This window comes from Oncorhynchus gorbuscha, linkage group LG07 (assembly GCF_021184085.1).
Source record: "Oncorhynchus gorbuscha isolate QuinsamMale2020 ecotype Even-year linkage group LG07, OgorEven_v1.0, whole genome shotgun sequence".
NCBI classification, from domain to species: Eukaryota; Metazoa; Chordata; class Actinopteri; order Salmoniformes; family Salmonidae; genus Oncorhynchus; species Oncorhynchus gorbuscha.
In genome coordinates, this window is record NC_060179.1 from 11,037,990 (window position 1) to 11,060,489 (window position 22,500).

Below are 22,500 nucleotides of genomic sequence, written 5' to 3' on the forward strand. Positions count from 1 at the left end.
GCTGGATATTTAGGGTGTGAGACTGAGAGGCAACGTGTGATCAGAGAACCGATGTGTGACGTGCTGGATATTTAGGGTGTGAGACTGAGAGGCAACGTGTGATCAGAGAACCGATGTGTGACATGCTGGATATTTAGGGTGTGAGACTGAGAGGCAACGTGTGATCAGAGAACCGATGTGTGATGTGCTGGATATTTAGGGTGTGAGTTTATTTGTTTTAAAGATATTCAGGGCATGCTAATTTTGTCTCAAGATACCAAATGTGGTCACAACTTTAGTAACCTGGACACATTGCTATCGACTCGTTAATTTAACCCACTTGGCCACATAACAAGATCCACTAATTGGATATGCCTGTAGTTGGTGAACCATGTGCCCGCTGTCCCCCGGTGTGGCCGGTCACGCATGTGTGTTTGCTCATGCATGTCCGACACAGGCCGGCGGTTTTTAAAAACGATCGTGCACGCCTCAATCGGCTACACTCGCGCGCAGAGTGTCTGAGTGCCCGTGTCTCGGTGCCTGTTGGTGACGGTTGGAACGAGGAAAGGGAAAAGCCAGTACCGTTTTTTATACGTTTGACTGACAAATACGAGTCTCTAATCATGGTGGGGCGGACAAGCAATGGAACGCAAGATTACGCAGGTGCTTCTGGTGCACCCTGTGCGTCCGGACGCAGGAGAGGAGCAGGCACCGTAAGTCAGCCAATCAACAATAGTATACTTGTAACCTCTACCTGTACTATGGCCTCAGCCAAGATATCTGGACCATTATGGCACATGACACAGTGGAATTGGGCTATCCTTTAATTGTGGTTGTTGGTTCAAGCCTTTTGATGTCAGTCATGTAAAAAATGAAGTAGACCTATCAGGTAGGCCTACTTTTTCCCAGGTTCCTTTTGTGGCTGTAGTCTCTGGCTGTAGAAAGGTAGCGGCTGTGGCTGTCGTCTCTGACTGTAGTCTCTGACTGTAGTCTCTGACTGTAGTCTCTGGCTGTAGTCTCTGACTGTAGTCTCTGGCTGTAGAAAGGTAGCGGCTGTGGCTGTCGTCTCTGACTGTACCCACACTGTGCCTGTAGTCTCTGACTGTAGTCTCTGACTGTACCCACACTGTGCCTGTAGTCTCTGACTGTAGTCTCTGACTGTACCCACACTGTGCCTGTAGTCTCTGACTGTACCCACACTGTGCCTGTAGTCTCTGACTGTAGTCTCTGACTGTAGTCTCTGACTGTACCCACACTGTGCCTGTAGTCTCTGACTGTAGTCTCTGACTGTAGTCTCTGACTGTACCCACACTGTGCCTGTAGTCTCTGACTGTACCCACACTGTGCCTGTAGTCTCTGACTGTAGTCTCTGACTGTACCCACACTGTGCCTGTAGTCTCTGACTGTAGTCTCTGACTGTGCCTGTAGTCTCTGACTGTAGTCTCTGACTGTACCCACACTGTGCCTGTAGTCTCTGACTGTAGTCTCTGACTGTACCCACACTGTGCCTGTAGTCTCTGACTGTAGTCTCTGACTGTAGTCTCTGACTCTCTGACTATGCAACAGTGTCCTTTATGTTCTTGTAGAGGTATTTAAAGAAAGACAGATGTAGAGTCAGAGAGAATCTTATATAAAGTGGTTAAAATTGATACAAAAAATGAAGCGAGAGAATGGTCCAGGGGAGAGAGAAGTAAAGATGGAAGGAAAGAGAGGAGAGAGGTAAAGATGGAGAGAGGTAAAGATGGAGAGAGAGGTAAAGATGGAGAGAGAAGTAAAGATGGAGAGAGAAATAAAGATGGAGAGAGAGGTAAAGATGGAGAGAGAAGTAAAGATGGAGAGAGAGGTAAAGATGGAGAGAGAGGTAAAGATGGAGAGAGAGGTAAAGATGGAGAGAGAAGTAAAGATGGAGAGAGAGTAAAGATGGAGAAGAGAAGGTAAAGATGGAGAGAGAGGTAAAGATGTAAAGGAGAGAGGTAAAGATGGAGAGAGAGGTAAAGATGGAGAGAGAGGTAAAGATGGAGAGAGAGGTAAAGATGGAGAGAGAGGTAAAGATGGAGAGAGAAGTAAAGATGGAGAGAGAGGTAAAGAAGGTAAAGATGGAGAGAGAGGTAAAGATGGAGAGAGAGGTAAAGATGGAGAGAGAAGTAAAGATGGAGAGAGAGGAGAGAGGTAAAGATGGAGAGAGAGGTAAAGATGGAGAGAGATGGAAAGATGGAAAGAGAGGTAAAGATGGAGAGAGAAGTAAAGATGGAGAGAGAGGAGAGAGGTAAAGATGGAGAGAGAAGTAAAGATGGAGAGAGAGGAGAGAGGTACAGATGGAGAGAGAGGAGAGAGGTAAAGATGGAGAGAGAGGAGAGAGGTAAAGATGGAGAGAGAGGAGAGAGGTAAAGATGGAGAGAGAGAGAGAGAGGTAAAGATAAAGATGGAGAGAGAGGTAAAGATGGAGAGAGAGGAGAGAGGTAAAGATGGAGAGTAAAGATGGAGAGGAGGAGAGGTAAAGATGGAGGTAAAGAGAGGAGAGAGGTAAAGATGGAGAGAGAAGTAAAGATGGAGAGAGAGGAAGAGGTAAAGATGGAGAGAGAGGAGAGAGGTAAAGATGGAGAGAGAGGAGAGAGGTAAAGATGAGGAGAGAGGTAAAGATGGAGAGAGAGGAGAGAGGTAAAGATGGAGAGAGAGGAGAGAGTTAAAGATGGAGAGAGAGGAGAGAGGTAAAGATGGAGAGAGAAGTAAAGATGGAGAGAGAGGAGAGAGGTAAAGATGGAGAGAGAGTAGAGAAGGTAAAGATGGAGAGAGAGGAGAGAGGTAAAGATGGAGAGAGAGGAGAGAGGTAAAGATGGAGAGAGAGGAGAGAGGTAAAGATGGAGAGAGAGGAGAGAGGTAAAGATGGAGAAAGAGGAGAGAGGTAAAGATGGAGAGAGAGGAGAGAGGTAAAGATGGAGAGAGAGGAGAGAGGTAAAGATGGAGAGAGAGGAGAGAGGTAAAGATGGAGAGAGAGGAGAGAGGTAAAGATGGAGAGAGAGGAGAGAGGTAAAGATGGAGAGAGAGGAGAGAAGTAAAGATGGAGAGAGAAGTAAAGATGGAGAGTAACGAAGGAGATAAATGTAAATATACAGTGCATTCAGAAAGTATTCAGACCCCTTCCTTTTCCCCCACATTTTGTTACATTACAGCCTTATTCTTAAATGGATTAAATAAAATACATCCTCAACAATCTACACACACTACCCCATAATGACAAAGCGAAAAACAGGTTTTTAGACGTTTTTGCAAATGTATTAAAAATAAAAAAACAGAAATACCTTATTTACTCAAACGGTATTCAGACCGTTTGCTATGAGACTCTAAATTGAGCTCAGGTGAATCGTGTTTCCATTGATCATTCTTGAGATGTTTTTACAACTTGATTGGAGTCCACCTGTGGTAAATTCAATTGATTGAACATGGTTTGGAAAGGCACACACCTGTCTATATAAGGTCCCACAGTTGACAGTGCATGTCAGAGCAAAAACCAAGCCAAGAATTGTCCGTAGAGCTCCGAGACAGGATTGTGTTGAGGCACAGATCTGGGGAAGGGTACCAAAACAATTCGGCAGCATTGAAGGTCCCCAAGAACACAGTGACCTACATCATTCTTAAATGGAGGAAGTTTGGAACCACCAAGACTCTTCCTAGAGCTGGCCGCCTGGCCAAACAGCAATTGTGGGAGAAGGGCCTTGGTCATAGGGGTGACCAAGAACCTGACAGAGCTCCAGAGTTTCTCTGTGGAGATGGGAAAACCTTCCAGAAGGACAACCATCTCTGCAGCACTCTAACAATCAGGTCTTTGTGGTAGCATCGCAATACGGAAGCCACTCCTCAGTAAGAGGCACATGACATCTCGCTTGGAGTTTTCCAAAAGTACCTAAAGGACTGTCAGACCACAAAAAACAAGATGATCTTTTCTTATGAAACCAAGATTGAACTCTTTGGCCTGAATGTCAAGCGTCAAGTCTGGAGGAAACCTGGCACCATCCCTACGGTGAAGAATGGTGGTGGCAGCATCATGCTGTGGGGATGTTTTTCAGCCTCAGGGACTGGGAGACTCGTCGGGATTGAGGGAAATATCAACGGAGCAAAGTACAGAGAGATCCTTGATGAAAGCCTACTCCAGAGCACTCGGGACCTGACTGGGGCGAAGGTTCACCTTCCAAGACGACAACGACCCTAAGCACACAGTCAAGACAATGCAGGAGTGGCTTCAGGACAAGTCTCTGAATGTCCTTGAGTTGCCCAGCCAGAGCCTGGACTTGAACCTGATCGAACATCTCTGACCTGAAAATAACTGTACAGCAACGCTCTCCATCCAACCTGATAGAGTTTGAGAGGATCTACAGAGAAGAATGGGAGAAACTACCCAAATACAGGTTTGCCAAGCTTGTAGCGTCATAACCAAGAAGACTCGAGGCTCTACTCACTGCCGAAGGTGCTTCAACAAAGTAAAGGGTCTGAATACTTATGTAAACGTGGTGTTTCAGTTCTTTATTTTTGATAGATTTGCTAAAAATTCTAAAAACCTGTTTTTGCATTGTCATTATGGGGCATTGTGTGTAGATTGTTGAGGGGGGAAAACAATGTTATCCACTTTAGACTAAGGCTGTAATGTAACAAAACGAGGATAATATGGTCGGAATACTTTCTGAATGCACTGGAGAGAGAAGTAAAGATTGAGAGAGGGGAGAGAACTGTAAAGATTGAGAGAGGGAAAAGAAAGAGCATCTGCTAAATGACTTAAATGTAAATGTAAATGTAAATGTAAAGATTGAGAGAGGGGAGAGAACTGTAAAGATTGAAAGATTGAGAGAGGGGAAAGAAATGTAAAGTCGCTCTGGATAAGAGCGTCTGCTAAATGACTTAAATGTAAATGTAAATGTAAAGATTGAGAGAGGGGAGAGAAATGTAAAGATTGAGAGAGGGAAAAGAAATGTAAAGATTAAGAGAGGGGAGAGAAATGTAAAGATTGAGAGAGGGGAGAGAAATGTAAAGATTGAGAGAGGGGAGAGAAATGTAAAGATTGAGAGAGGGAGAGAAATGTAAAGATTGAGAGAGGGGAGAGAAATGTAAAGATTGAGAGAGGGGAAAAGAAATGTAAAGATTGAGAGAGGGAAAAGAAATGTAAAGATTGAGAGAGGGGAAAGAAATGTAAAGATTGAGAGAGGGAAAAGAAATGTAAAGATTGAGAGAGGGAAAAGAAATGTAAAGATTGAGAGAGGGAAAGAAATGTAAAGATTGAGAGAGGGAAAAGAAATGTAAAGATTGAGAGAGGGGAGAGAAATGTAAAGATTGAGAGAGGGGAGAGAAATGTAAAGATTGAGAGAGGGGAGAGAAATGTAAAGATTGAGAGAGGGAAAAGAAATGTAAAGATTGAGAGAGGGGAGAGAAATGTAAAGATTGAGAGAGGGGAGAGAAATGTAAAGATTGAGAGAGGGGAGAGAAATGTAAAGATTGAGAGAGGGGAGAGAAATGTAAAGATTGAGAGAGGGGAGAGAAATGTAAAGATTGAGAGAGGGGAAAGAAATGTAAAGATTAAGAGAGGGAAAAGAAATGTAAAGATTGAGAGAGGGGAAAGAAATGTAAAGATTGAGAGAGGGGAAAGAAATGTAAAGATTGAGAGAGGGAAAAGAAATGTAAAGATTGAGAGAGGGGAAAGAAATGTAAAGATTGAGAGAGGGAAAAGAAATGTAAAGATTGAGAGAGGGGAGAGAAATGTAAAGATTGAGAGAGGGGAGAGAAATGTAAAGATTGAGAGAGGGGAGAGAAATGTAAAGATTGAGAGAGGGAAAAGAAATGTAAAGATTGAGAGAGGGAAAAGAAATGTAAAGATTGAGAGAGGGAGAGAAATGTAAAGATTGAGAGAGGGAGAGAAATGTAAAGATTGAGAGAGGGGAGAGAAATGTAAAGATTGAGAGAGGGGAGAGAAATGTAAAGATTGAGAGAGGGGAGAGAAATGTAAAGATTGAGAGAGGGGAGAGAAATGTAAAGATTGAGAGAGGGAAAGAAATGTAAAGATTGTAAAGAGAGGGAAAAGAAATGTAAAGATTGAGAGAGGGAAAAGAAATGTAAAGATTGAGAGAGGGGAGAGAAATGTAAAGATTGTAAAGAGAGAGGGGAGAGAAATGTAAAGATTGAGAGAGAGGGAGAGAAATGTAAAGATTGAGAGAGGGGAGAGAAATGTAAAGATTGAGAGAGGGGAGAGAAATGTAAAGATTGAGAGAGGGGAGAGAAATGTAAAGATTGAGAGAGGGGAAAGAAATGTAAAGATTGAGAGAGGGAAAAGAAATGTAAAGATTGAGAGAGGGGAAAGAAATGTAAAGATTGAGAGAGGGGAAAGAAATGTAAAGATTGAGAGAGGGAAAAGAAATGTAAAGATTGAGAGAGGGGAGAGAAATGTAAAGATTGAGAGAGGGAAAAGAAATGTAAAGATTGAGAGAGGGAGAGAAATGTAAAGATTGAGAGAGGGGAGAAAGAAATGTAAAGATTGAGAGAGGGGAGAGAAATGTAAAGATTGAGAGAGGGAAAAGAAATGTAAAGATTGAGAGAGGGAAAAGAAATGTAAAGATTGAGAGAGGGGAGAGAAATGTAAAGATTGAGAGAGGGGAGAGAAATGTAAAGATTGAGAGAGGGGAGAGAAATGTAAAGATTGAGAGAGGGGAGAGAAATGTAAAGATTAAGAGAGGGGAGAGAAATGTAAAGATTGAGAGAGGGGAGAGAAATGTAAAGATTGAGAGAGGGGAAAGAAATGTAAAGATTAAGAGAGGGAAAAGAAATGTAAAGATTGAGAGAGGGGAAAGAAATGTAAAGATTGAGAGAGGGGAAAGAAATGTAAAGATTGAGAGAGGGGAGAGAAATGTAAAGATTGAGAGAGGGGAGAGAAATGTAAAGATTGAGAGAGGGAAAGAAATGTAAAGATTGAGAGAGGGGAGAGAAATGTAAAGATTGAGAGAGGGGGAGAGAAATGTAAAGATTGAGAGAGGGGAGAGAAATGTAAAGATTGAGAGAGGGAAAAGAAATGTAAAGATTGAGAGAGGGAAAGAGAAATGTAAAGATTGAGAAATGTAAAGATTGAGGGGAGAAATGTAAAGATTGAGAGAGGGGAGAGAAATGTAAAGATTGAGAGAGGGGAGAGAAATGTAAAGATTGAGAGAGGGAAAAGAAATGTAAAGATTGAGAGAGGGAAAAGAAATGTAAAGATTGAGAGAGGGGAAAGAAATGTAAAGATTGAGAGAGGGGAGAGAAATGTAAAGATTGAGAGAGGGGAAAGAAATGTAAAGATTGAGAGAGGGGAAAGAAATGTAAAGATTGAGAGAGGGGAAAGAAATGTAAAGATTGAGAGAGGGGAGAGAAATGTAAAGATTGAGAGAGGGGAGAGAAATGTAAAGATTGAGAGAGGGGAGAGAAATGTAAAGATTGAGAGAGGGAGAGAAATGTAAAGATTGAGAGAAATGTAAAGGGAAAGAAATGTAAAGATTGAGAGAGGGAGAGAAATGTAAAGATTGAGAGAGGGAGAGAAATGTAAAGATTGAGAGAGGGGAGAGAAATGTAAAGATTGAGAGAGGGGAGAGAAATGTAAAGATTGAGAGAGGGAGAGAAATGTAAAGATTGAGAGAGGGGAGAGAAATGTAAAGATTGAGAGAGGGGAGAGAAATGTAAAGATTGAGAGAGGGGAGAGAAATGTAAAGATTGAGAGAGGGGAGAGAAATGTAAAGATTGAGAGAGGGGAGAGAAATGTAAAGATTGGGAGAGGGAAAATAAATGTAAAGATTGAGAGAGGAGAGAAATGTAAAGATTGAGAGAGAAATGTAAAGATTGAGAGAGGGGGAAAGAAATGTAAAGATTGGGAGAGGGAAAAGAAATGTAAAGATTGAGAGAGGGGAGAGAAATGTAAAGATTGAGAGAGGGGAAAGAAATGTAAAGATTGAGAGAGGGAAAAGAAATGTAAAGATTGAGAGAGGGGAGAGAAATGTAAAGATTGAGAGAGGGGAGAGAAATGTAAAGATTGAGAGAGGGAGAGAAATGTAAAGATTGAGAGAGGGGAGAGAAATGTAAAGATTGAGAGAGGGAAAAGAAATGTAAAGATTGAGAGAGGGAAGAGAAATGTAAAGATTGAGAGAGGGGAGAGAAATGTAAAGATTGAGAAAGGGGAGAGAAATGTAAAGATTGAGAGAGGGGAGAGAAAATGATTAAAGATTGAGAGAGGGGAGAGAAATGTAAAGATTGAGAGAGGGGAGAGAAATGTAAAGATTGAGAGAGGGAGAGAAATGTAAAGATTGAGAGAGGGAGAGAAATGTAAAGATTGAGAGAGGGAGAGAAATGTAAAGATTGAGAGAGGGAAAAGAAATGTAAAGATTGAGAGAGGGGAAAGAAATGTAAAGATTGAGAGAGGGAAAGAAATGTAAAGATTGAGAGAGGGAGAGAAATGTAAAGATTGAGAGAGGGAGAGAAATGTAAAGATTGAGAGAGGGGAGAGAAATGTAAAGATTGAGAGAGGGAGAAAGAAATGTAAAGATTGTAAAGAGAGGGAAAAGAAATGTAAAGATTGAGAGAGGGAAAAGAAATGTAAAGATTGAGAAAGTAAAGATTGAGAGAGGGGAGAGAAATGTAAAGATTGAGAGAGAAATGTAAAGATTGAGAGAGGGAGAGAAATGTAAAGATTGAGAGAGGGGAGAGAAATGTAAAGATTGAGAGAGGGGAGAGAAATGTAAAGATTGAGAGAGGGGAGAGAAATGTAAAGATTGAGAGAGGGGAGAGAAATGTAAAGATTGAGAGAGGGGAGAGAAATGTAAAGATTGAGAGAGGGAGAGAAATGTAAAGATTGAGAGAGGGGAGAGAAATGTAAAGATTGAGAGAGGGGAGAGAAATGTAAAGATTGAGAGAGGGGAGAGAAATGTAAAGATTGAGAGAGGGGAGAGAAATGTAAAGATTGAGAGAGGGGAGAGAAATGTAAAGATTGAGAGAGGGGAGAGAAATGTAAAGATTGAGAGAGGGAAAAGAAATGTAAAGATTGAGAGAGGGAGAGAAATGTAAAGATTGAGAGAGGGAGAGAAATGTAAAGATTGAGAGAGGGAGAGAAATGTAAAGATTGAGAGAGGGAGAGAAATGTAAAAAGATTGAGAGAGGGAAAAGAAATGTAAAGATTGAGAGAGGGGAGAGAAATGTAAAGATTGAGAGAGGGAAAAGAAATGTAAAGATTGAGAGAGGGAGAGAAATGTAAAGATTGAGATGTAAAGATTGAGGGAGAGAAATGTAAAGATTGAGAGAGGGAAAGAAATGTAAAGATTGAGAGAGGGAAAAGAAATGTAAAGAGAGAAATGTAAAGATTGAGAGGGGAGAGAAATGTAAAGATTGAGAGAGGGAGAGAAATGTAAAGATTGAGAGAGGGAGAGAAATGTAAAGATTGAGAGAGGGAGAGAAATGTAAAGATTGAGAGAGGGGAAAGAAATGTAAAGATTGAGAGAGGGAAAAGAAATGTAAAGATTGAGAGAGGGAAAAGAAATGTAAAGATTGAGAGAGGGGAAAGAAATGTAAAGATTGAGAGAGGGAGAGAAATGTAAAGATTGAGAGAGGGGAGAGAAATGTAAAGATTGTAAAGAGAGAGGGAGAGAAATGTAAAGATTGAGAGAGGGGAGAGAAATGTAAAGATTGAGAGAGGGGAGAGAAATGTAAAGATTGAGAGAGGGAAAGAAATGTAAAGATTGAGAGAGGGAAAAGAAATGTAAAGATTGAGAGAGGGGAGAGAAATGTAAAGATTGAGAGAGGGAGAGAAATGTAAAGATTGAGAGAGGGAGAGAGAAATGTAAAGATTGAGAGAGGGAAAAGAAATGTAAAGATTGAGAGAGGGAAAAGAAATGTAAAGATTGAGAGAGGGGAGAGAAATGTAAAGATTGAGAGAGGGGAGAGAAATGTAAAGATTGAGAGAGGGGAGAGAAATGTAAAGATTGAGAGAGGGGAGAGAAATGTAAAGATTGAGAGAGGGGAGAGAAATGTAAAGATTGAGAGAGGGAGAAATGTAAAGATTGAGAGAGGTAAAGATTGAGAGAGGGAAAGAAATGTAAAGATTGAGAGAGGGAAAAGAAATGTAAAGATTGAGAGAGGGAAAGAAATGTAAAGATTGAGAGAGGGGAAAGAAATGTAAAGATTAAAGAGAGGGAAAAGAAATGTAAAGATTGAGAGAGGGAAAGAAATGTAAAGATTGAGAGAGGGAAAAGAAATGTAAAGATTGAGAGAGGGGAGAGAAATGTAAAGATTGAGAGAGGGAAGAGAAATGTAAAGATTGAGAGAGGGAAAGAAATGTAAAGATTGAGAGAGGGAGAGAAATGTAAAGATTGAGAGAGGGAAAGAAATGTAAAGATTGAGAGAGGGGAAAGAAATGTAAAGATTGAGAGAGGGAAAGAAATGTAAAGATTGAGAGAGGGGAGAGAAATGTAAAGATTGAGAGAGGGAGAGAAATGTAAAGATTGAGAGAGGGGAGAGAAATGTAAAGATTGAGAGAGGGAAAAGAAATGTAAAGATTGAGAGAGGGGAAAGAAATGTAAAGATTGAGAGAGGGGAGAGAAATGTAAAGATTGAGAGAGGGGAGAGAAATGTAAAGATTGAGAGAGGGGAGAGAAATGTAAAGATTGAGAGAGGGGAGAGAAATGTAAAGATTGAGAGAGGGAAAGAAATGTAAAGATTGAGAGAGGGGAGAGAAATGTAAAAAGATTGAGAGAGGGGAGAGAAATGTAAAGATTGAGAGAGGGGAGAGAAATGTAAAGATTGAGAGAGGGGAGAGAAATGTAAAGATTGAGAGAGGGGAGAGAAATGTAAAGATTGAGAGAGGGTAAAGATTGAGAGAGGGGAGAGAAATGTAAAGATTGAGAGAGGGAAGAGAAATGTAAAGATTGAGAGAGGGGAAAGAAATGTAAAGATTGAGAGAGGGAAAAAGAAATGTAAAGATTGAGAGAGGGAAGAGAAATGTAAAGATTGAGAGAGGGAGAGAAATGTAAAGATTGAGAGAGGGGAGAGAAATGTAAAGATTGAGAGAGGGGAGAGAAATGTAAAGATTGAGAGAGGGGAGAGAAATGTAAAGATTGAGAGAGGGAGAGAAATGTAAAGATTGAGAGAAATGTAAAGGGAGAGAAATGTAAAGATTGAGAGAGGGAAAAGAAATGTAAAGATTGAGAGAGGGAAGAGAAATGTAAAGATTGAGAGAGGGGAGAGAAATGTAAAGATTGAGAGAGGGGAGAGAAATGTAAAGATTGAGAGAGGGGAGAGAAATGTAAAGATTGAGAGAGGGGAGAGAAATGTAAAGATTGAGAGAGGGGAGAGAAATGTAAAGATTGAGAGAGGGGAGAGAAATGTAAAGATTGAGAGAGGGGAGAGAAATGTAAAGATTGAGAGAGGGAGAGAAATGTAAAGATTGAGAGAGGGGGAAATGTAAAGAGAAATGTAAAGATTGAGAGAGGGAAAAGAAATGTAAAGATTGAGAGAGGGAAAAGAAATGTAAAGATTGAGAGAGGGGAGAGAAATGTAAAGATTGAGAGAGGGGAGAGAAATGTAAAGATTGAGAGAGGGGAGAGAAATGTAAAGATTGAGAGAGGGAGAGAAATGTAAAGATTGAGAGAGGGGAAAGAAATGTAAAGATTGAGAGAGGGAAAAGAAATGTAAAGATTGAGAGAGGGAGAGAAATGTAAAGATTGAGAGAGAGGGAGAGAAATGTAAAGATTGAGAGAGGGGAGAGAAATGTAAAGATTGAGAGAGGGAGAGAAATGTAAAGATTGAGAGAGGGGAGAGAAATGTAAAGATTGAGAGAGGGGAGGGAGAAATGTAAAGATTGAGAGAGGGGAGAGAAATGTAAAGATTGAGAGAGGGGAGAGAAATGTAAAGATTGAGAGAGAGGGAGAGAGAAATGTAAAGATTGAGAGAGGGAGAGAAATGTAAAGATTGAGAGAGGGAGAGAAATGTAAAGATTGAGAGAGGGGAGAGAAATGTAAAGATTGAGAGAGGGGAGAGAAATGTAAAGATTGAGAGAGGGGAAAGAAATGTAAAGATTGAGAGAGGGAAAAGAAATGTAAAGATTGAGAGAGGGAGAGAAATGTAAAGATTAAAGAGAGAGGGAGAGAAATGTAAAGATTGAGAGAGGGGAAAGAAATGTAAAGATTGAGAGAGGGAAAGAAATGTAAAGATTGAGAGAGAGGAAAAGAAATGTAAAGATTGAGAGAGGGGAAAGAAATGTAAAGATTGAGAGAGGGAGAGAAATGTAAAGATTGAGAGAGGGAGAGAAATGTAAAGATTGAGAGAGGGGAGAGAAATGTAAAGATTGAGAGAGGGGAAAGAAATGTAAAGATTGAGAGAGGGGAGAGAAATGTAAAGATTGAGAGAGGGAGAGAAATGTAAAGATTGAGAGAGGGAGAGAAATGTAAAGATTGAGAGAGGGGAGAGAAATGTAAAGATTGAGAGAGGGAGAGAAATGTAAAGATTGAGAGAGAGGGAAAGAAATGTAAAGATTGAGAGAGGGAAAAGAAATGTAAAGATTGAGAGAGGGAAAAGAAATGTAAAGATTGAGAGAGGGGAAAGAAATGTAAAGATTGAGAGAGGGAGAGAAATGTAAAGATTGAGAGAGGGGAGAGAAATGTAAAGATTGAGAGAGGGGAGAGAAATGTAAAGATTGAGAGAGGGAGAGAAATGTAAAGATTGAGAGAGGGGAGAGAAATGTAAAGATTAAAGAGAGAGGGAGAGAAATGTAAAGATTGAGAGAGGGAGAGAAATGTAAAGATTGAGAGAGGGAGAGAAATGTAAAGATTGAGAGAGAAAGGAAAAGAAATGTAAAGATTGAGAGAGGGGAAAGAAATGTAAAGATTGAGAGAGGGAAAGAAATGTAAAGATTGAGAGAGGGAAAGAAATGTAAAGATTGAGAGAGGGGAAAGAAATGTAAAGATTGAGAGAGGGAAAAGAAATGTAAAGATTGAGAGAGGGAAAAGAAATGTAAAGATTGAGAGAGGGGAAAGAAATGTAAAGATAAAGAGAGAGGGGAGAGAAATGTAAAGATTGAGAGAGGGGAGAGAAATGTAAAGATTGAGAGAGGGGAGAGAAATGTAAAGATTGAGAGAGGGAGAGAAATGTAAAGATTGAGAGAGGGAGAGAAATGTAAAGATTGAGAGAGGGGAGAGAAATGTAAAGATTGAGAGAGGGGAGAGAAATGTAAAGATTGAGAGAGGGGAAAGAAATGTAAAGAGAAAGAGAGAGGAAAAGAAATGTAAAGATTGAGAGAGGGGAAAGAAATGTAAAGATTGAGAGAGGGGAAAGAAATGTAAAGATTGAGAGAGGGAAAGAAATGTAAAGATTGAGAGAGGGAAAGAAATGTAAAGATTGAGAGAGGGAGAGAAATGTAAAGATTGAGAGAGGGAGAGAAATGTAAAGATTGAGAGAGGGAGAGAAATGTAAAGATTGAGAGAAATGTAAAGATTGAGGAGGGAAGAAATGTAAAATTAAAGGAAAGAAATGTAAAGATTGGGAAAAGAAATGTAAAGATTGAGAGAGGGAGAGAAATGTAAAGATTGAGAGAGAGAGGGGAGAGAAATGTAAAGATTGAGAGAGGGAGAGAAATGTAAAGATTGAGAGAGGGGAGAGAAATGTAAAGATTGAGAGAGGGGAAAAGAAATGTAAAGATTGAGAGAGGGAGAGAAATGTAAAGATTGAGAGAGGGGAGAGAAATGTAAAGATTGAGAGAGGGAGAGAAATGTAAAGATTGAGAGAGGGGAGAGAAATGTAAAGATTGAGAGAGGGGAGAGAAATGTAAAGATTGAGAGAGGGAGAGAAATGTAAAGATTGAGAGAGGGAGAGAAATGTAAAGATTGAGAGAGGGAGAGAAATGTAAAGATTGAGAGAGGGGAGAGAAATGTAAAGATTGAGAGAGGGAGAGAAATGTAAAGATTGAGAGAGGGAGAGAAATGTAAAGATTGAGAGAGGGGAAAGAAATGTAAAGATTGAGAGAGGGAAAAGAAATGTAAAGATTGAGAGAGGGGAAAGAAATGTAAAGATTGAGAGAGGGGAAAGAAATGTAAAGATTGAGAGAGGGAAAGAAATGTAAAGATTGAGAGAGGGGAGAGAAATGTAAAGATTGAGAGAGGGAAAAGAAATGTAAAGATTGAGAGAAATGTAAAGGAGAGAAATGTAAAGATTGAGAGAGAGGGAGAGAAATGTAAAGATTGAGAGAGGGAGAGAAATGTAAAGATTGAGAGAGGGAGAGAGAAATGTAAAGATTGAGAGAGGGAAAAGAAATGTAAAGATTGAGAGAGGGGAAAGAAATGTAAAGATTGAGAGAGGGGAGAGAAATGTAAAGATTGAGAGAGGGGAGAGAAATGTAAAGATTGAGAGAGGGAGAGAAATGTAAAGATTGAGAGAGGGAGAGAAATGTAAAGATTGAGAGAGGGAAAAGAAATGTAAAGATTGAGAGAGGGGAGAGAAATGTAAAGATTGAGAGAGGGGAGAGAAATGTAAAGATTGAGAGAGGGGAGAGAAATGTAAAGATTGAGAGAGGGGAGAGAAATGTAAAGATTGAGAGAGGGAAAAGAAATGTAAAGATTGAGAGAGGGAAAAGAAATGTAAAGATTGAGAGAGGGAAGAGAAATGTAAAGATTGAGAGAGGGGAGAGAAATGTAAAGATTGAGAGAGGGGAGAGAAATGTAAAGATTGAGAGAGGGAAAAGAAATGTAAAGTAAAGATTGAGAGAGGGAAAAGAAATGTAAAGATTGAGAGAGGGGAAAGAAATGTAAAGATTGAGAGAGGGAAAGAAATGTAAAGATTGAGAGAGGGAGAGAAATGTAAAGATTGAGAGAGGGGAAAGAAATGTAAAGATTGAGAGAGGGGAGAGAAATGTAAAGATTGAGAGAGGGAGAGAAATGTAAAGATTGAGAGAGGGGAGAGAAATGTAAAGATTGAGAGAGGGAAAAGAAATGTAAAGATTGAGAGAGGGAAAAGAAATGTAAAGATTGAGAGAGGGAAAAGAAATGTAAAGAGAAATGTAAAGATTGAGAGGGGAGAGAAATGTAAAGATTGAGAGAGGGAGAGAAATGTAAAGATTGAGAGAGGGAAAGAAATGTAAAGATTGAGAGAGGGAAAGAAATGTAAAGATTGAGAGAGGGAAGAGAAATGTAAAGATTGAGAGAGGGGAGAGAAATGTAAAGATTGAGAGAGGGAGAAATGTAAAGATTAAAGAGAGGGGAGAGAAATGTAAAGATTGAGAGAGGGAAAGAAATGTAAAGATTGAGAGAGGGGAGAGAAATGTAAAGATTGAGAGAGGGAAAGAAATGTAAAGATTGAGAGAGGGGAGAGAAATGTAAAGATTGAGAGAGGGGAGAGAAATGTAAAGATTGAGAGAGGGGAGAGAAATGTAAAGATTGAGAGAGGGAGAGAAATGTAAAGATTGAGAAATGTAAAGGGAAAGAAATGTAAAGATTGAGAGAGGGAAAAGAAATGTAAAGATTGAGAGAGGGGAGAGAAATGTAAAGATTGAGAGAGGGGGGGGAGAGAAATGTAAAGATTGAGAGAGGGAGAGAAATGTAAAGATTGAGAGAGGGGAGAGAAATGTAAAGATTGAGAGAGGGAGAGAAATGTAAAGATTGAGAGAGGGGAGAGAAATAAAGTAAAGATTAAAGAGAGAGGGAGAGAAATGTAAAGATTGAGAGAGGGGAGAGAAATGTAAAGATTGTAAAGAGAGGGAGAGAAATGTAAAGATTGAGAGAGGGAAAGAAATGTAAAGATTGAGAGAGGGAAAGAAATGTAAAGATTGAGAGAGGGAAAGAAATGTAAAGATTGAGAGAGGGAAAAGAAATGTAAAGATTGAGAGAGGGAAAGAAATGTAAAGATTGAGAGAGGGGAGAGAAATGTAAAGATTGAGAGAGGGAAAAGAAATGTAAAGATTGAGAGAGGGAAAAGAAATGTAAAGATTGAGAGAGAGGGAGAGAAATGTAAAGATTGAGAGAGAGGGAAAGAAATGTAAAGATTGAGAGAGGGAGAGAAATGTAAAGATTGAGAGAGGGAGAGAAATGTAAAGATTGAGAGAGGGAAAAGAAATGTAAAGATTGAGAGAGGGAAAGTAAAATGTAAAGATTGATTGAGAGAGGGGAGAGAAATGTAAAGATTGAGAGAGGGAAAGAAATGTAAAGATTGAGAGAGGGAAAGAAATGTAAAGATTGAGAGAGGGAAAAGAAATGTAAAGATTGAGAGAGGGAGAGAAATGTAAAGATTGAGAGAGGGGAAAGAAATGTAAAGATTGAGAGAGGGAGAGAAATGTAAAGATTGAGAGGGGAGAGAAATGTAAAGATTGAGAGAGGGGAGAGAAATGTAAAGATTGAGAGGGAGAAATGTAAAGGAGAGAAATGTAAAGATTGAGAGAGGGAGAGAAATGTAAAGATTGAGAGAGGGAGAGAAATGTAAAGATTGAGAGAGGGAAAGAAATGTAAAGATTGAGAGAGGGGGAAAAAGAAATGTAAAGATTGAGAGAGGGAGAGAAATGTAAAGATTGAGAGAGGGGAAAGAAATGTAAATGTAAAGATTGAGAAGGGGAAATGTAAAGAGAGGAGGGAGAAATGTAAAGATTGAGAGAGGGAAAGAAATGTAAAGATTGAGAGAGGGAGAGAAATGTAAAGATTGAGAGAGGGAGAGAAATGTAAAGATTGAGAGAGGGAGAGAAATGTAAAGATTGAGAGAGGGGAGAGAAATGTAAAGATTGAGAGAGGGAGAGAAATGTAAAGATTGAGAGAGGGAAAAGAAATGTAAAGATTGAGAGAGGGAGAGAAATGTAAAGATTGAGAGAGGGAGAGAAATGTAAAGGGGAGAGAAATGTAAAGATTGAGAGAGGGGAGAGAAATGTAAAGATTGAGAGAGGGAAAAGAAATGTAAAGATTGAGAGAGGGAAAAGAAATGTAAAGATTGAGAGAGGGGAAAGAAATGTAAAGATTGAGAGAGGGGAGAGAAATGTAAAGATTGAGAGAGGGAAGAGAAATGTAAAGATTGAGAGAGAAATGTAAAGGAGAAAGAAATGTAAAGATTGAGAGAGGGAAAGAAATGTAAAGATTGAGAGAGGGGAGAGAAATGTAAAGATTGAGAGAGGGAGAGAAATGTAAAGATTGAGAGAGGGGAGAGAAATGTAAAGATTGAGAGAGGGAAAAGAAATGTAAAGATTGAGAGAGGGGAGAGAAATGTAAAGATTGAGAGAGGGGAGAGAAATGTAAAGATTGAGAGAGGGGAGAGAAATGTAAAGATTGAGAGAGGGGAGAGAAATGTAAAGATTGAGAGAGGGGAGAGAAATGTAAAGATTGAGAGAGGGGAGAGAAATGTAAAGATTGAGAGAGGGAGAGAAATGTAAAGATTGAGAGAGGGAGAGAAATGTAAAGATTGAGAGAGGGAGAGAAATGTAAAGATTGTAAAGAGAGAGGGAGAGAAATGTAAAGATTGAGAGAGGGGAGAAATGTAAAGATTGAGGAGGGGAAAGAAATGTAAAGATTGAGAGAGGGGGAAGAGAAATGTAAAGATTGAGAGAGGGAAAGAAATGTAAAGATTGAGAGAGGAAAAGAAATGTAAAGATTGAGAGAGGGAAGAGAAATGTAAAGATTGAGAGAGGGAAAGAAATGTAAAGATTGAGAGAGGGGAGAGAAATGTAAAGATTGAGAGAGGGGAGAGAAAGAAATGTAAAGATTGAGAGAGAGGGAGAGAAATGTAAAGATTGAGAGAGGGGAGAGAAATGTAAAGATTGAGAGAGGGAGAGAAATGTAAAGATTGAGAGAGGGAAAAGAAATGTAAAGATTGAGAGAGAGAGAAATGTAAAGATTGAGAGAAATGTAAAGATTGAGAGAGGGAGAGAAATGTAAAGATTGAGAGATTGAGGGAGGGGAGAAATGTAAAGATTGAGAGAGGGAGAGAAATGTAAAGATTGAGAGAGGGGAGAGAAATGTAAAGATTGAGAGAGGGGAGAGAAATGTAAAGATTGAGAGGGGAGAGAAATGTAAAGATTGAGAGAGGGGAGAGAAATGTAAAGATTGAGAGAGGGAGAGAAATGTAAAGATTGAGAGAGAGAAATGTAAAGGAAAAGAAATGTAAAGATTGAGAGAGGGGAGAGAAATGTAAAGATTGAGAGAGGGAGAGAAATGTAAAGATTGAGAGAGGGGAGAGAAATGTAAAGATTGAGAGAGGGGAGAGAAATGTAAAGATTGAGAGAGGGAGAGAAATGTAAAGATTGAGAGAGGGAGAGAAATGTAAAGATTGAGAGAGGGAGAGAAATGTAAAGATTGAAATGAGAGGGAAAATAAATGTAAAGATTGAGAGAGGGAGAGAAATGTAAAGATTGAGAGAGGGGAGAGAAATGTAAAGATTGAGAGAGGGAGAGAAATGTAAAGATTGAGAGAGGGAGAGAAATGTAAAGATTGAGAGAGGGGAGAGAAATGTAAAGATTGAGAGAGGGGAGAGAAATGTAAAGATTGAGAGAGGGAGAGAAATGTAAAGATTGAGAGAGGAGAGAAATGTAAAGATTGAGAGAGAGGGAGAAATGTAAAGATTGAGAGAGGGAAGAAATGTAAAGATTGAGAGAGGGAGAGAAATGTAAAGATTGAGAGAGGGGAGAGAAATGTAAAGATGAGAGAGGGAGAGAAATGGAGAGAAATGTAAAGATTGAGAGAGGGGAGAGAAATGTAAAGATTGAGAGAGGGAGAGAAATGTAAAGATTGAGAGAGGGAGAGAAATGTAAAGATTGAGAGAGGGAGAGAAATGTAAAGATTGAGAGAGGGGAGAGAAATGTAAAGATTGAGAGAGGGGAGAGAAATGTAAAGATTGAGAGAGGGGAGAGAAATGTAAAGATTGAGAGAGGGAGAGAAATGTAAAGATTGAGAGAGGGGAGAGAAATGTAAAGATTGAGAGAGGGGAGAGAAATGTAAAGATTGAGAGAGGGAAAAGAAATGTAAAGATTGAGAGAGGGAAAAGAAATGTAAAGATTGAGAGAGGGGAGAGAAATGTAAAGATTGAGAGAGGGAAAAGAAATGTAAAGATTGAGAGAGGGAGAGAAATGTAAAGATTGAGAGAGGGGAGAGAAATGTAAAGATTGAGAGAGGGAGAGAAATGTAAAGATTGAGAGATGTAAAGGAGAAAAGAAATGTAAAGATTGAGAGAGGGGAGAGAAATGTAAAGATTGAGAGAGGGAAAGATTAAATGTAAAGATTGAGAGAGGGGAGAGAAATGTAAAGATTTGTAAAGATTGAGAGAGGGGAAGAGAAATGTAAAGATTGAGAGAGGGAGAGAAATGTAAAGATTGAGAGAGGGGAGAGAAATGTAAAGATTGAGAGGGGAGAAATGTAAAGATTGAGAGAGGGGAAAGAAATGTAAAGATTGAGAGAGGGGAAAGAAATGTAAAGATTGAGAGAGGGAAAAGAAATGTAAAGATTGAGAGAGGGGAGAGAAATGTAAAGATTGAGAGAGAGGGAGAAAGAAATGTAAAGATTGAGAGAGGGGAGAGAAATGTAAAGATTGAGAGAGGGAAAAGAAATGTAAAGATTGAGAGAGGAAGAGAAATGTAAAGATTGAGAGAGAAATGTAAAGATTGAGAGAGGGAGAGAAATGTAAAGATTGAGAAATGTAAAGATTGAGAGAAAAGAAATGTAAAGATTGAGAGAGGGAAAAGAAATGTAAAGATTGAGAGAGGGGAGAGAAATGTAAAGATTGAGAGAAATGTAAAGGAGGGGAGAAATGTAAAGATTGAGAGAGGGAGAGAAATGTAAAGATTGAGAGAGGGAAAAGAAATGTAAAGATTGAGAGAGGGAAAGAAATGTAAAGATTGAGAGAGGGGAGAGAAATGTAAAGATTGAGAGAGGGAGAGAAATGTAAAGATTGAGAGAGGGGAGAAATGTAAAGATTGAGAGAGGGGAGAGAAATGTAAAGATTGAGAGAGGGAAAAGAAATGTAAAGATTGAGAGAGGGAAGAAATGTAAAGATTGAGAGAGGTAAAGAAATGTAAAGATTGAGAGAGGGGAGAGAAATGTAAAGATTGAGAGAGGGAGAGAAATGTAAAGATTGAGGGAGATGTAAAGGGAAAAGAAATGTAAAGATTGAGAGAGGGGAAAGAAATGTAAAGATTGAGAGAGGGAGAGAAATGTAAAGATTGAGAGAGGGAGAGAAATGTAAAGATTGAGAGAGGGGAGAGAAATGTAAAGATTGAGAGAGGGAGAGAAATGTAAAGATTGAGAGAGGGAAAAGAAATGTAAAGATTGAGAGAGGGAGAGAAATGTAAAGATTGAGAGAGGGAGAGAAATGTAAAGATTGAGAGAGGGAGAGAAATGTAAAGATTGAGAGAGGGAGAGAAATGTAAAGATTGAGAGAGGGGAAAAGAAATGTAAAGATTGAGAGAGGGAAAGAGAAATGTAAAGATTGAGAGAGGGGAGAGAAATGTAAAGATTGAGAGAGGGAAGAGAAATGTAAAGATTGAGAGAGGGAGAGAAATGTAAAGATTGAGAGAGGGGAAGAGAAATGTAAAGATTGAGAGAGGGAAAAGAAATGTAAAGATTGAGAGTAAAGATTGGGAGGGAGAGAAATGTAAAGATTGAGAGAGGGGAGAGAAATGTAAAGATTAAAGAGAGAGGGGAGAGAAATGTAAAGATTGAGAGAGGGAGAGAAATGTAAAGATTGAGAGAGGGGGAGAGAAATGTAAAGATTGAGAGAGGGGAGAGAAATGTAAAGATTGAGAGAGGGGAGAGAAATGTAAAGATTGAGAGAGGGAGAGAAATGTAAAGATTGAGAGAGGGAGAGAAATGTAAAGATTGAGAGAGGGAAAAGAAATGTAAAGATTGAGAGAGGGGAAAAGAAATGTAAAGATTGAGAGAGGGAGAGAAATGTAAAGATTGAGAGAGGGAGAGAAATGTAAAGATTGAGAGAGGGAGAGAAATGTAAAGATTGAGAGAGGGAGAGAAATGTAAAGATTGAGAGAGGGGAGAGAAATGTAAAGATTGAGAGAGGGGAGAGAAATGTAAAGATTGAGAGAGGGAGAGAAATGTAAAGATTGAGAGAGGGAAGAGAAATGTAAAGATTGAGAGAGGGAAGAGAAATGTAAAGATTGAGAGAGGGAAGAGAAATGTAAAGATTGAGAGAGGGAGAGAAATGTAAAGATTGAGAGGGGAGAGAAATGTAAAGATTGAGAGAGGGAGAGAAATGTAAAGATTGAGAGAGGGAGAGAAATGTAAAGATTGAGAGAGGGGAGAGAAATAAAGATTAAAGAAATTGAGAGAGGGGAGAGAAATGTAAAGATTGAGAGAGGGAGAGAAATGTAAAGATTGAGAGAGGGAGAGAAATGTAAAGATTGAGAGGGAGAGAAATGTAAAGATTGAGAGGGGAGAGAAATGTAAAGATTGAGAGAGGGAGAGAAATGTAAAGATTGAGAAAGGGGAGAAATGTAAAGATTGAGAGAGGGAGAGAAATGTAAAGATTGAGAGAGGGGAGAGAAATGTAAAGATTGAGAGAGGGAGAGAAATGTAAAGATTGAGAGAGGGAGAGAAATGTGTAAAGATTGAGAGAGGGGAGAGAAATGTAAAGATTGAAAAGATTGAGAGAGGGGAGAGAAATGTAAAGATTGAGAGAGGGGAGAGAAATGTAAAGATTGAGAGAGGGGAGAAATGTAAAGATTGAGAGAGGGAGAGAAATGTAAAGATTGAGAGAGGGAAAGAATTGTAAAGATTGAGAGAGGGAGAGAAATGTAAAGATTGAGAGAGGGGGAGAAATGTAAAGATTGAGAGGGAAAAGAAATGTAAAGATTGAGAGAGGGGAGAGAAATGTAAAGATTGAGAGGGAGAGAAATGTAAAGATTGAGAGAGGGAGAGAAATGTAAAGATTGAGAGAGGGAAAGAAATGTAAAGATTGAGAGAGGGGAGAGAAATGTAAAGATTGAGAGAGGGGAAAAGAAATGTAAAGATTGAGAGGGGAGAGAAATGTAAAGATTGAGAGAGGGGAGAGAAATGTAAAGATTGAGAGAGGGGAGAGAAATGTAAAGATTGAGAGGGAAAAGAAATGTAAAGATTGAGAGAGGGGAGAGAAATGTAAAGATTGAGAGAGGGGAGAGAAATGTAAAGATTGAGAGAGGGGGGAGAGAGGGAGAGAAATGTAAAGATTGAGAGAGGGGAGAGAAATGTAAAGATTGAGAGAGGGGAGAGAAATGTAAAGATTGAGAGAGGGGAGAGAAATGTAAAGATTGAGAGAGGGGAGAGAAATGTAAAGATCAGAAAGATTCACCTCCATGTTCCTGCTGGTTTATAGGAATAGAGGTTAAAGGTTAAAGCTCTCTCCTTCTCTGTACTGTATATCATTGCAAATCAGTAGGAAACAGTATACTGTTCCCGTATATTCTTAAATGGTCTCCTCTGCTCCCCCCAACCCCTTGTTTTCTCTCACAACACCTGATCCTAAAAGCACGGGATAGGTGTCCTGATCCTAAAAGCACGGGATAGGTGTCCTGATCCTAAAAGCACGGGATAGGTG

The 22,500-nt window shown here is 39.3% G+C and overlaps 1 protein-coding gene across 3 annotated transcripts in view; it reads left to right on the forward strand.

The window, feature by feature from the left end:
* The first annotated feature begins 4 nt into the window (after nt 1–4).
* The window catches only part of LOC124039477 (choline-phosphate cytidylyltransferase B-like), a 34,460-nt gene continuing 11,964 nt past the window's right edge, over nt 5–22,500 (forward strand). The window contains exon 1 of one of the 3 annotated variants that reach the window (XM_046355483.1): nt 5–692. In XM_046355483.1, the coding sequence (XP_046211439.1) occupies nt 351–692 (342 nt within the window). In that variant the 5' untranslated portion in view covers nt 5–350. The remainder of the gene's footprint in view (nt 693–22,500) is intronic. The other 2 variants (XM_046355482.1, XM_046355481.1) reach the window with 2 other exon arrangements.